Below are 12,840 nucleotides of genomic sequence, written 5' to 3'. Positions count from 1 at the left end.
GGGCGTAACGTTCACCCCGACGTCTGTAGACACGTGCGCGCCCATCAGCACGTGTGAGTAGGAAACGGGACTCGTCAGTAAACAGTTCATTTCTCCACCTTGCACGTGCCCATCTAACCCACTGTTGGCACCAAAGCAGACGGTCCGCCAGATGACGTGGTGTCAATACATGACGTCTAACAGGTCTTCGTGCAAAAATTCCAGCCTCCCTCAGTCTGTTGCGTACCATTTGATCTGATATTCTGCGTAACCTAGGGATCTGTGTGGTTGTAGACGTGGCTGTGGTAGTGCGGTCACCCTTGATCTTCCTGACCTTGGTTTGTCGTCAACTCTGTTGGTGTTGTTGTATCGGGTCCACAGTGTGGCGATTGTCTGTCTGGATACGCCAAAGTGCCTGGCCACTTCTTGCTGAGTTGCTCCAGCTTGTAATCTCCCAATGGTGTTGTTCCGTTGGGCTGCATTCAGTCTTGGCATTCTGTCACCGCCTCTACTGCCGTTATAAGGACTGTATGAACAGCCGTTGATGTGGATTTTTATACCCATTCAGCAGGGGGGCCTGCATGCCTAAATGCAGGATCCTGTGCTCCATTCTTTTTACAGGCGGTTTCGTTTGGTTGAAGCTGTAAAATTGATCCCCAAACGCTACGTTTATGTGCTTTGCATGTGTTTTCGCGAATTATAGACACATCATCTTTCTGTTTGACTTATTTGGTTCTCATTTAATGCAATTATTTTAGATATTTCGCAAAAAGTGGTTTTACATCTATGTCAAGTTTCTTTTTTTGAAGAGTATATAACCCGAAATTATTTAAGTAGGTTTTCATTACCTTTATGTTTAGTTTCTTGAAATAGATTTGCATATTGTTAGCTCCACTGAATTCACATATGTTTGATCAGCTTCTTAAGACACAACGTACATCTACAGATGAGTTAGTGACTGTTAGACGTCATACAAAGGTAATATTACTGCAATACAACCACAGAAGGCGAGTGTGACTAAGTATTGTTGTACGCCGTGTTAAACAATAACCCAGCCTCCGCAGGAGATGACATGAAATAGGCAGTAAATATTGTATCCACACGTATGTTGAAAATGGAACTCTTCAAAGCGGCGGTGAAAGTAACCACACGCCTTTATTTGTGTAACGCCCAACAGCGGTATCATTAAACATAAAACGTCATCAGACGCCATCAAGGATTCGCAGTTGGGATCCTGATCATGGGGAGGAGAGTACAGGCCTCTGGTAGCCTATTACGTGAAAGTTGCGTAACGAAGATCGGGTGGTAAGGGGCGTTAACTTTCGTGCCCCGAAACTGTTGAGGTTCTACTACACCAAATCAGAACCAGCCTTCAGTGCAGATCGAGAGATATCTACAGGCTGTGATTGGAGGATATTATGTAAGACTTTTATGTCTCTCAAATGTACATCCATCCAGTTATTAAAACTGACCATGTTTTTCTATATTTAGTACTGTCTTTTTCAACATGATGAATGTAACCAGAGCTATTTTCCAGTAGGTGACATTTGGTGCGAAACTGGGGGTGGTGTGTTTAGCTTCCTGTACTCGGAAAAGGAGCTGGCTAAGCTAGTCATTTTTTATTTTTTTATTGCTGCTCTAAGGCCAAACTGTGCACACACGTAGAGGTAATAGCTGTTGAATGCTTAGTTATTTAAAAAAATATATAACGTTACTATAGAAGGCTATGGGAAAACATTTGGTTGTATGTAACCTTGATCGTTGTTCATGCTTAAAATCACTGGTTTGAATGGTAAAGACTGGATTGCCTACAATCTGCCGTGATATAGCTGGACTATTGCGAGTGGTTCACAGTATGGGCACAGAATAAAACGCATGCTATAATCGGAGTATACCAAGATTTCTTTCTTCCAAAACACTGAAGAGAGCTTGAAGTTGATTGGTCTAAATATGATTAAAATCAGGAATCTATTTTCATTCGATAACTCAAAATTAGCACGAACTTTCACACGAAAACGTTGCGTATAAAAACATAGAGCTGTCGATAGCCTACGCATCGATGCGTACAACAAAGGATGTTGATAAACCATTAGAATGTTATAACTATGATATCAGAATAATATCTCATCAAACATGATGAAATCTATTTCAGAACACACACACACTTAAGGAAAGCAAACACTAATCGCTGTGTCAGCGTCACACAATCATCGCTCAACGTTCTCGTGTCGTACATATATACAATGCCGACTTGTTTGCAGCTAAAAACGGTGGTATTCAGACACATTTCAGGGTGGTCCCGTTGGCAATGAGGTAGTGCTGGCAGGTTCAAGTCCACCTGTAAATCATCACGTTAATGGGCAACGAGGTTGTCCTCGGGGTTCATGCAATTTGTGAGTAGCACTGTCGCTGTGAACAAACTATTTTGGCAGCTGTAGACAGTGAAGATTGTGAAGAAGGTCAAATTGAGCCATGTCGAAGTTCGGGGTGGAGAGAATCATTCTGAATATGTATTACTGTTCCTGGGGAGCTCTTTCAAACCAACAGGTACAAATTGTTTGATAGGCATTACTTAGAAGTTGACGGATAACAAGATAGACACAATTTTTATGGATAACAACTTCTTTAATACTGGGAAAAGCGACGTTTCGGTATAGATCCTTATACCGTTGTCATGCGTGTTGTGACAACATCATCCCTTTGTTGTCAGCACCTGTCCCTCATTCAAGTGGCAGAAACTCAAACTCCAGGCCAAACACAGTCAACAATATTCTATACGAATATACAAAACTATCGGACCAAGGGCAACAGGTGGAGCTGTGTTGGATCCCCTCTCACATAGATATTCATGGAAATGAAAAAGCAGACTCACTGGCGAAGCTAGCTCTAGACAAAGCGGATATACAGCGTATTCCCTTTAGTAAACTAGAGATAAAAATCAAAATCAAAGCCTCCATAGCAGAAAGATGGCAAGCCGAATGGGACGCAAGTAAGATCGGCAGATGGCTATACAAAATTCAACCCAAGGTCCAACAAAACCCAAACTAATACTCAAATGAAAGGAAAATTGAAATTGCTATCTCACGCCTCAGACTTGGTCACATAAAGCACTATGACAAGGTTTGTTCATCTTGCAATCAGGCTGAAACCATTGACCACCTGTTACTAGAATGTCAAGACCATGCCCCAGCCCGGGCTAGGTTAAAACAAGAATTGCAGTTAGATCCGCTATCTGTCATAGATCTCCTAAAGCCAAGAGATGCAATAGCGAAGGCCAACCTAACTCTATTTCTGAGAGATGGACAGCTGCTCGAACGTATATAAACAGAGCAGCCAAGGATAAAAATGAAATCATATCAATATAAGAAAATAGAAATCATATCAATGCAAAAACAGAAAATATGTGAACACCGAACTCACAATAGATATGTGAACCCTTCTCACACACAGGAGTCCCAAAGAGGGACAGGTCAGCCGAAATTGCCTAGGCAGAAGGCAACCTCTTAAACACCTAATGCAACAACAACAACAACCTCATTCAGTCTTGCTTGACAACGGTATAAGGATCTACAGGTACAGTACAACTTTATAATAATTAAAAAAACCCATTGATTTAAAAAGTTAGTCAGAAATCAAATAGTTCAGCGTTTATTTCCATAACCTGTCAAACCTAAAATGGAACAAGAAATGTCGATGACATCACAAATAACAATGCAATATAATGCAACAGGTTGTGATGGCATTAAATGTTTAGCTATGGACGGTTGTTTCATTAATTCTAAAAAAACTGAGTATTTTGTAACTATTGTTTTTAATAAGTCAAGAATATAAGTAATAAATCTTGAACTTGAGAAATACAATAATGTATATTGTATGTTTGTCACTACCTGTGACCTCTTTTCGGCACGTTCTAAAATAGCTGGCCTATTTGCCCCGGTGTCATATGCGTTCCAAGAGAGCACGATTCTCAAATCACTCTTGTTGTCATGGTAGACTGCATATAAACCTACTGTGTTTTTACATTTGACGTTGTCTAACTGTAGATGACATACCTCTTATTTTGACATTGGAAACTCCGCACCAAAATACTCCAATATTCAATATATATGAAGTTCTAATTATAATAAGAGGTATCTGCTGTTATACTATCTCAAGTTTCAAAACACAGGTTTGTCTCCTGAGGGACAGACCAAAGCCACATGGGAGAGTCTTAAACAAGCAAAGAAAAAGTAGAATACACATCGGCTTGGGCGTTCTTTTGGGCCAACCTCCTCCAGCGATCCAGGCGAGAATGTATATTCTGCACTACACGCTACGTTAAGTAAATAAAAATACTGTGATAGAGATGTATTTTAATTGATTAGCCCCGATGTCTATATAAGAATAATACTAAAATTGAATTTTAGATGTGTTAAACACGCCATCTGTCTACACTTCAGTTGAATTAAACTAACAGTGATCAATGCACAATTCATATATGCCCATTGCCCCAGTTTCTATCCAGCTGTCACACTACCTGCAGTAAGTGGGTACCTAGATGGTCCTATTAATATAATAATATCTATTAAGCGTGTTCACATGTGACAGTATTTTCCTGGCAAAATATCAAAATTGGAAATTACGTTTGTGTGATTCCTGTATTGATAATGTTTATGGCTGGTTCTGGATGAACATTTTGATGATATATCTATCAGGCCGTGTATGTACGACTTCATTTAGATATATGAACATGTATGTTACAGTCAGTGTGTATATCAATATATATGCAAACTGACTGAAATTTTCACTTAGACAATTTACAAAACGCCTACATATTTCAGTTAGTTTTCAAATTGACTGAAAATTAAGTCTATTTATTTTATTACAACAGCGAATTTCAAATAATTAGATGTTTCATCACCCTGTGGATGAAAATGATAGGATTAAAAGAACACGAAAGTCATTGTATATGTCTTATACAGTTGGAAAGGAGGAATGGGTCACGATGGCCCTTTTCGAGAGTGGTATACACAAACAGAAATAGATGAATACATACATGTTGTGTTGCCATTAATCTATGTAATTTGTAATGTGATAACGGACCTACTTATACAGATGGGCGATACATATTTCATTATGCATATTTCATGATCTACATTGATTTTGATACTGAATATTGAGATCAAGAGTCCAAGCTCGTTACATACTTTCGTTGAGCAGTATGGGCCCATCTTGGCCACCTCGTTTTATCTGATGAAACAATATTGGTTTCTTATCTTTTATTGTGTTAATGTCTTTAATAGAGTTGACCTATATTTACCTTTTCTGTTGCAAGACATACATTTGTATATCTTCAGCGTCGTAATACAGGTAGATAGAAAACCGTATTGGTGACCATTACACTTTAAGCAGGATGCATGGAGTCAAGGTGATATAATTGACGGTGTGGGTGTTTATGTGGGTGTTGGTGATTTTGTTTGTGTTTATGTGGGTGTGGGTGGGTGTTTGGTGTGGGTGAGGATTTGGATATGTGTGTGTCGGTGTGAGTATTGGTGTTTGTGTTTATGTGGGTTTGGGTGTTTGTGTTTATGTTTATGTGGGTGTTGGCGTGGGTGTTGGTGTGGTTGTTGGTGTGGTTGTTGGTGTGGGTATGTGTTTGGGTGTTGGTGTGGGTATGTGTTTGGGTGTTGGTGTGGGTATGTGTTTGGGTGTTGGTGTGGGTATGTGTTTGGGTGTTGGTGTGGGTGCTGGTGTTTGTGTGTATGTGGGTGTGGGTGTGGATGTTTGTGTGTATGTGGGTGTGGGTGTGGGTTTGGGTGAGGATATGGATATGTGTGTGTCGGTGTGAGTATTGGTGTTTGTGTTTATGTGGGTGTGGGTGGGGGTGAGGATTTGAATATGAGTGTGTCAATGTGGCTGTTGGAGTGGGTGTGGATATATGTGTGGGTGTGGATGGGAATGTGTGTGTGTATGGGTGTGGATATGGATGTATGTGTGGGTTGGTATGGGTGTGGATTTGCATGAATATGGGTGTGTGTTTGGGGGTGGAGTTGAGTGTATGGGTGTGGATGTGGATATGATGTGGGTATGGATTTTCTATCTGTGGGGATATTTGTGTGGTTGTGGTAGATGTGAGTGCGGTTGTGGATGTGGATACAGATGTTGATTCGGGAGTTAAGGTGCGGGTGCAGGATGGGTGAGGGAGTGGGAGAGGGAGATGGAGAGGGAGAGGGCGAAGGTGTGGGTGCTGGTGCTGGTTCGTGGTGGATGATGTGTGAGTGGGTGTGGAGGTGTGAATGGGTGTAGGTGTGGGTGTGGGTGTGGGTGTGATAGTTGGTGTGGCAATAGGGATGGGTTGGTGACTGTGTTTGGGTAGATGTGGGAGTGTATATGGGTGTGAGCGTGTAAGTGAGAATGGACGTGATAATACACATGTGCATTCTTTGATGACATAATGAACTACGCCCCAGCTTGTCTACCTTATCCTGGGTACGGTCGTTGTGTTGTCAGAATGCACAAAGTGTGAAGTAATTATACCAGACCAGGCATCTAGTTAATGGAAACTATTGTTGTCTGTACGTTCGCACCCTCATTAATAACAAGTCCATTCTTCAAACCCCGTGAACAGATCAGCCACGTCTCAAGTTAAGTCAATATTATGGAAAAACTCGCGTTGAAGCAATTTCAATACTAATAGACGGCCGCAAATGTGCTTGTTGTGTATTCTATAATCTGCAGCAATCTCCATTAATAAGTGTTGCATGGCATCAAAGGATACCATCGATCTTAAGCAAGGAAACAAGACTCAGGAATGTTGCATACACGAGACAGAAGGGGAAAACATTTCTTCCACCGAGAATATATGAAACTGAGTAAATATTAAAACATCTACTTACTTGTGGGATCAACCCCAATCAGCCCCTGGGGGCAGGGGATGGAGGCAAGAATTCCCTCTGGAGTGGGAGGCCAACACGAGACAGTGTCGAAGGTAGAGTTACAATATACCACTCCTGGATCTGAAAGAGTGAAATGTTCATTAAGCATACGTCTGAAGCACGCCTCCTCCTCCATAGCCAACAGCACACTAATCGCGTCGTCCGTCACCATCGTTAATCCGTTAATCCACGCAGCGTTAATCCAAAATGTTTGTGTGTTTATATCCTATATTCATAGTCTCTAACATTGGGATTTGCTGGCGAAAGCCATTGATCACTGATTGATGTTAAGTCATGTGTCACGTTGTCTTCATCAACCTTGTTCGTCTCTTCTAGAAGCCTTCCGCCAATTCCAAACCGGACGTTGTTGTCCCCCGCTATCCGATTATCCCCACATTCTTTACGTTGGATTAGCTAATACATAAATACAGATTAAGAAGTAAGCAATTATTCTTCCAAGAAGTCACTTCTTCAGCTCAAATATTAGTTCAATAGCAAGTGGTCACTGAGTAATGTCGACGTTACACAACACCATTGGGTAAGAGATTAGTGAAAGTACGCTTGACACATAGTTCAAATGTACCCAATACATTCACGTTTGAACCAGTCACTATGATACGGATCACGGGACCGAGCAGTCTCCTTCAAAAAAACTTCCTACCGATATCGTTATTCAACATACACAAAAAGTTAACCCCGTGAATAATAACTCGTTATGCGTGAATATGTTCAATGGTAACGTCAGCGAATAGAAATCCCCACTGACAGCACCGACGAGGTCCTTCACAACACATCCCTGTCATCAGGAGAAGTACTATGGAGCATATCACCGATGTACCCTGTATCTGGACAGTTCTAGGCGCTCAAGGGTGTTCCAGAAATCAATGAATCCTTTGTCAAAAGACTCCCTATGCATTGCTGAGTTGAATTCAGTAACTGACAGGCGCTTCAGTGACTCACAGGTGATGTGTACCTCAGCTGGTATATGTATACAGATGTTCTCGACAGTTGCTGTGACTATCGATCGTTTTTGCGTGACGTGAAAAGTAACCACCCAGTCACATCACACATGAAATATTCACATGAAAGGCCTTCAGTGAAGATCCTTATATATATTTGTCTGTCGCAAACTGACACAGGTACATCATCCTCTCACACAGGTAAAACCGTATAACAATGTCACGAATCCATACCAAATTACCCTAATGGGGTTTTAAAATCTTCACGAGAATTCCGTAATATATGACATAAGGTTCTTATAACCAGTGAGTTTTGTATTGTGAGTATTCAATCAAACACGTGGTGAAGCCATGCCCATACTGCATGTAAGCTCTTGGTGGGCGTCTTGCTTGAATACTCCTGGGATGATTATAATACATACATCTACTTAAAGATTATTTTGCAAATTGTTATGAAAGGTTTGGCGTTCAACAATAACCTTTCCGTCAGTAAGAAATCTCAAAGTAAGTAAATCCAGGGGCATCTTTGTTCCTTGAAAAGAAGTACCTTCTCTTGACATTTGTGTCAGGGGACGTGATCTAGAATACCTCTTCTACTTTACACAATAATGAGATGTTAGCTACCGAAGCCATCACTGACTTCTCTCCTCCGTGGAAGAAATACAAAGTTGTCCGTAGCGGTTTTGTCAGTAAGTTAATGGCAATTCACAAGGGATCAATACTTCCTTGGATGGGCTTGATAGTAGCATGTGCATCTCCGCCACCTTGTTAATAGCACATTGCGTTTACAAAACACCGACTTGGGCTGTCACAGTTCTTACTAAAGGAATTCAAAACTCAATCGCTAAAAAGCAAAACAAGCTCAATCAGATTGGCAAACCAGAGACACTTCATTAAGCATCCATCCATGTTCACTGCGGGAGAAAACCGGTGTTAACACTGACAGTGAGTGGCAATTCTCTTTGCTTATCCACATAAAAAGCTATTGCATGAGCAGATCTCGCTGATACTCTCCTCTGATAACTAAGCAGTTCAACCCAGGTGTGATCGGAATCTACGCTTTCTAAACCAATTGACATCGAAAGTGAAATCACATCAGCTTCGTGGTCATCAATGTTAACTCACTTTGTCATAACCGGCTCAGGATTGAAAACACATTTCCCACATTGATTTATCACACAAGATGTCACTAGAACTAACTTTCTCCATTCCATGCATGCAAGTCAGTAAGAAAACGTGTCCTCCTTCAATTGCGTTAGGAACAAGTGACAAGCAACTACCTCCGTTTAACGACACAGTGATTGGAGCTGTTTCCAATACGTATTGCCTCCTGTCTTTAAAAGTGACATCAATATTGATGTCACACATACATATGATCCAAAAGATCCACGACGTAAAACCACGGAATATCAATACGACGAAAATAGAGGCAACACGTCCTCCCAAAACAGTAATCTTCACATTGTCAATTGATGCCAATTGGTTGTCGAGATTATTGAAGTGTTGTATACCTTCCTTGCAGATATGTGCTTCGTCAAAAATGCAGTTATCAATCCCACAGCCTTACATTCAACGTCAAGTCTGTGCAGCGCTTCAGACCAGTCTGGGTTAAGGCAGCTGCATCAGCCGCCTTGCCAGCTTCATGTTCACCTGGAATATGATATTCGCTCTCCGTAACTGATATACTGATATATGATGTATTGTATTTTCCCCGGAACATTAAATAAAATATTATTGGAATTGCAAAACCCTAAGCTGGCATACGCTAAAAAGACATGGTAATAGTCACGTGGGACAACTGTGGACTTTCAGGAATTTCTTCAACATTACCGTAAAATTATAACAATTATGAAACACTATGATTTTCAGTCAAGGAGCTAGCTCCATAATAGTCTCCAAAGTTAATAGTCAAATATCTCAGTACAATAGTTACAATTTATATTGAAATAAGTATTTTGTTGGATTAACCCCCCCGGTAAATGTTTACCACTTCAGAAGTGAATGGGAGTATTAATCTTTGCTAATTTGCCATAATGTTAGCAGTAAATAAGCCGCTTATGAGGCCACACTTAAACAAAATTAAAGGTGTAATCGGAGCTGGCTGAATATACCTTTACCATATTAGTGTTATTGATCCATATACAATGGACAAAGTACTCCTCTACTGAAAGAAACGTGACTCCATAATCAGCCTTTAGATATCCAGTTAATGCTAGTATTACATTAGGAGCGGAGTTGATATTCCTTGAAGGAATATTCTTGCCTGGATAAGTATATTCGCTTGTTCATTTTAAATTCCTGACATGTTCTGTAAAATGGTAAATCTTGAATTATTCAGCTCAGAACGGTAGAACAGGAGCTTGTATAATTATAACTGGCTGCACAATTCAGGAATCGTTCACAGTGGCCATATCCGTCATTTTACTCAGATCTTCACGTTCTGAACAAACAGTTTGCACTGGTCTGGTCGTTGTTTGTGTATTCCAACTGTTGTTCATCATACGTGTCATTCACGCATAAGTTCACACACAAACAATGCTGTCATTCTTCCAGTGATATATGAATATATAGCTGACACACTGTGTCAGTGTCCCCTTTTATCCGGTTGTAATCTACATCTGAAGAACCTGGAATGGTAGTCTTCATTCCCCGGTCCAGTCAATGAGGCAGACTTCTGATCGATGAGGGCACGCGTATGCATTAATGATGAGAATGTCCTTCATAGAACGCTGATCTATACTCCTCCCTCTTTACTTGTATGTTTTATCCAATGCCCGCTAGAAGCGGAAAATTCATGGTCGCTGATAGGCAGTTGTGCCTACGTTTTTGTCTTTTTGTGACGTTTCCCGCTGAAATAAATGTTAAAGCTCTGGATGTTCTGATAGACGATCGATCACGTTAAGTCTCAAACAACACGTCAGTTTAAGATTTTAACACTCCGACAACATTACTGTCTGCACGGGATCTACCGACTCGACGAGATTCCAGCGAAACTACTGAGCATGCCGCGGAAACAAATGTGAAATAAATGTGAAACAAATGTGAAACATGCGAAACAAATGTAAAACAAATGTGAAACAAAACAATGAAAAGGCGTGTGGGTTTGTGATGTTTCAGAAGGATTATGATTACATGAGATATGGAACTAATACGACATATGAATGTGTTTGAACTGTTATTGGACGAAAACCTGTTTACCAATATTTGATCTTGCCGTTGACTAATCGCATTACCTGTTCTAAACGCGCACTGTGTACGTCCTTCAAAGAAACTGGCAAAAAGTAGAAAGGACAGGGAAGCTGCGAAATGACCCTGACGCATATTATACATATTGTAAAAGGAATGAAACTCGATGAGGTATATTCTTTCTAAAGGCTATTTCAGTGACTGGTTTCATTTTTACAAACTAACTATCGTCTCGTAACTTCAAAACGTCAACGCCAGAGAATAATCATTTGCTACGAGGATGGTATATTGATATATGTATCTTAAGAGAGCATCTTGGCGCAGTGGGCAGCACCTCAAATCAGAGTGAAGATTTGCGTCCCTTGAGTTATCAGGATCAACGAATCCAAAATTCGCCCCAGATTACCCTTTGTCTTTCAACCCCAAACCCGTGCTAAGGGTTTTCATTAATGGTTAACTCCACGGCTTGCGTCACTTTCCTCTCATATTCAGCGTACTGTAACTGTCATACAATTCCAAGTTGAAGATCAGGGGTAGAATAGGTCTCCAGCAACCCATGTCTGCCGTAAAAGGTGACTGTCTCCGTCTTTAGAGGCGACTAACGGGATCACAGGGTCAGGCTCGCTGACGTTGTTGATATATGTCATCGTATCCCAATTGTGGGGATCGATGCTCATGATGTCAATCTCCGGATTGTGTGGTCTCGATTATTTACTGACCGCCGTCATATATCTTGAATAAATTAACCCACCCACTTATATTTGTCATACGAAGTAAATCACGAACTACTGTCAATGAACATTCCCTCTTTCAAAGAATATATATATATCCTGCAAACATATGACCCAGTCTACCAGATCCAATTACGCTTCTATTGCTCGGGCCTTGTACTAGGCAGGTGCTTGTCATTGCCCCCAGCCGCCAATATATTCACAAGCCGAGATGAAAGAAACTCTAGCCTCTTATACATATTGCCTTCATCATGTCGATGGCCGATGTGAACTTATTTCCGACGTGAATTACACGCCCCCCTCGTTACAGTCCCAAGGCAGTAAGTGTTAAGGTGCCCAATGAACTCCGACACGTCAAACTGTGATATGGAGGGTCCAGTTCCAGGCGACTGTAACCGAATTCAAAATCAAAATCAAACAGCACGATTCCTATATTGTTTTTTCACCTCACACCTATTGGTGGAGTCAAAATGGTTCAAATCAGATGGCACATCTTGTTCCTTAGCTTGATAGGTTTCCGATGACTTTCAAACATCCCTTCAGTGTACGCGATGCGGCATGACAACGCATGTCAGTTGTGGAGTGCTAAAGCTTAAACACCCGCATCACCAGGACCTTACATTGGGCGCTTGATGCCACAGATGCTGTAGGGAAATGTTCCCTGATCAAGTCCAAGTCCATGATGCTGTCCACGTACCATTGGGGGAAGCTTTTTAATCCCAAAAGAGCTCCTAAGACACCAGTAGCTGGCCATGGTTAATTACAATACTCTACTGTATCAGAAACTCATTCCTTCACCTGCGTCTCAACCACCTCGTCAGAGTCCTCTGTCCTGGAATGTGGTATAGTGATTTACTGCCACAGTTCTCACAGATCGTGGCTGCATTAAAACACCGTTATTCACACCCACAAGTCCTCATCTCGATAATTAGGAACTATACACCTATAGTACCCTTATAAACCACAGTCAATGTCAAAATGCCTTCCTCTTTTAAGATGCAATCTTTTCCCATGTGACTTTATCACATTATTTCAAAGTTCAAATCTTATTGAAACGATGAAGAATGAGTT

General features: G+C 41.0%; 1 protein-coding gene across 1 annotated transcript in view; it reads right to left on the bottom strand.

Annotated features, from left to right (window-relative positions):
• LOC139464634 (corticotropin-releasing factor receptor 1-like) overlaps window positions 1–12,450 on the bottom strand; it is a 76,209-nt gene extending 63,759 nt beyond the window's left edge. The window contains exons 1-3 of the mRNA XM_071246159.1: window positions 12,390–12,450; window positions 9,364–9,414; window positions 6,855–6,974 (exon numbers count right to left, since the gene is read on the bottom strand). Coding sequence (XP_071102260.1) covers window positions 6,855–6,974; window positions 9,364–9,414; window positions 12,390–12,450 — 232 coding nt within the window. The remainder of the gene's footprint in view (window positions 1–6,854; window positions 6,975–9,363; window positions 9,415–12,389) is intronic.
• Window positions 12,451–12,840: the final 390 nt, after the last annotated feature.

This window comes from Haliotis cracherodii, unplaced genomic scaffold (assembly GCF_022045235.1).
Source record: "Haliotis cracherodii isolate W230 unplaced genomic scaffold, xgHalCrac1.p SCAF_17, whole genome shotgun sequence".
Classification (NCBI taxonomy): Eukaryota; Metazoa; Mollusca; class Gastropoda; order Lepetellida; family Haliotidae; genus Haliotis; species Haliotis cracherodii.
Note: the sequence above shows the minus strand (reverse complement) of the source record. Positions and strands in the feature narration are given on the sequence as shown.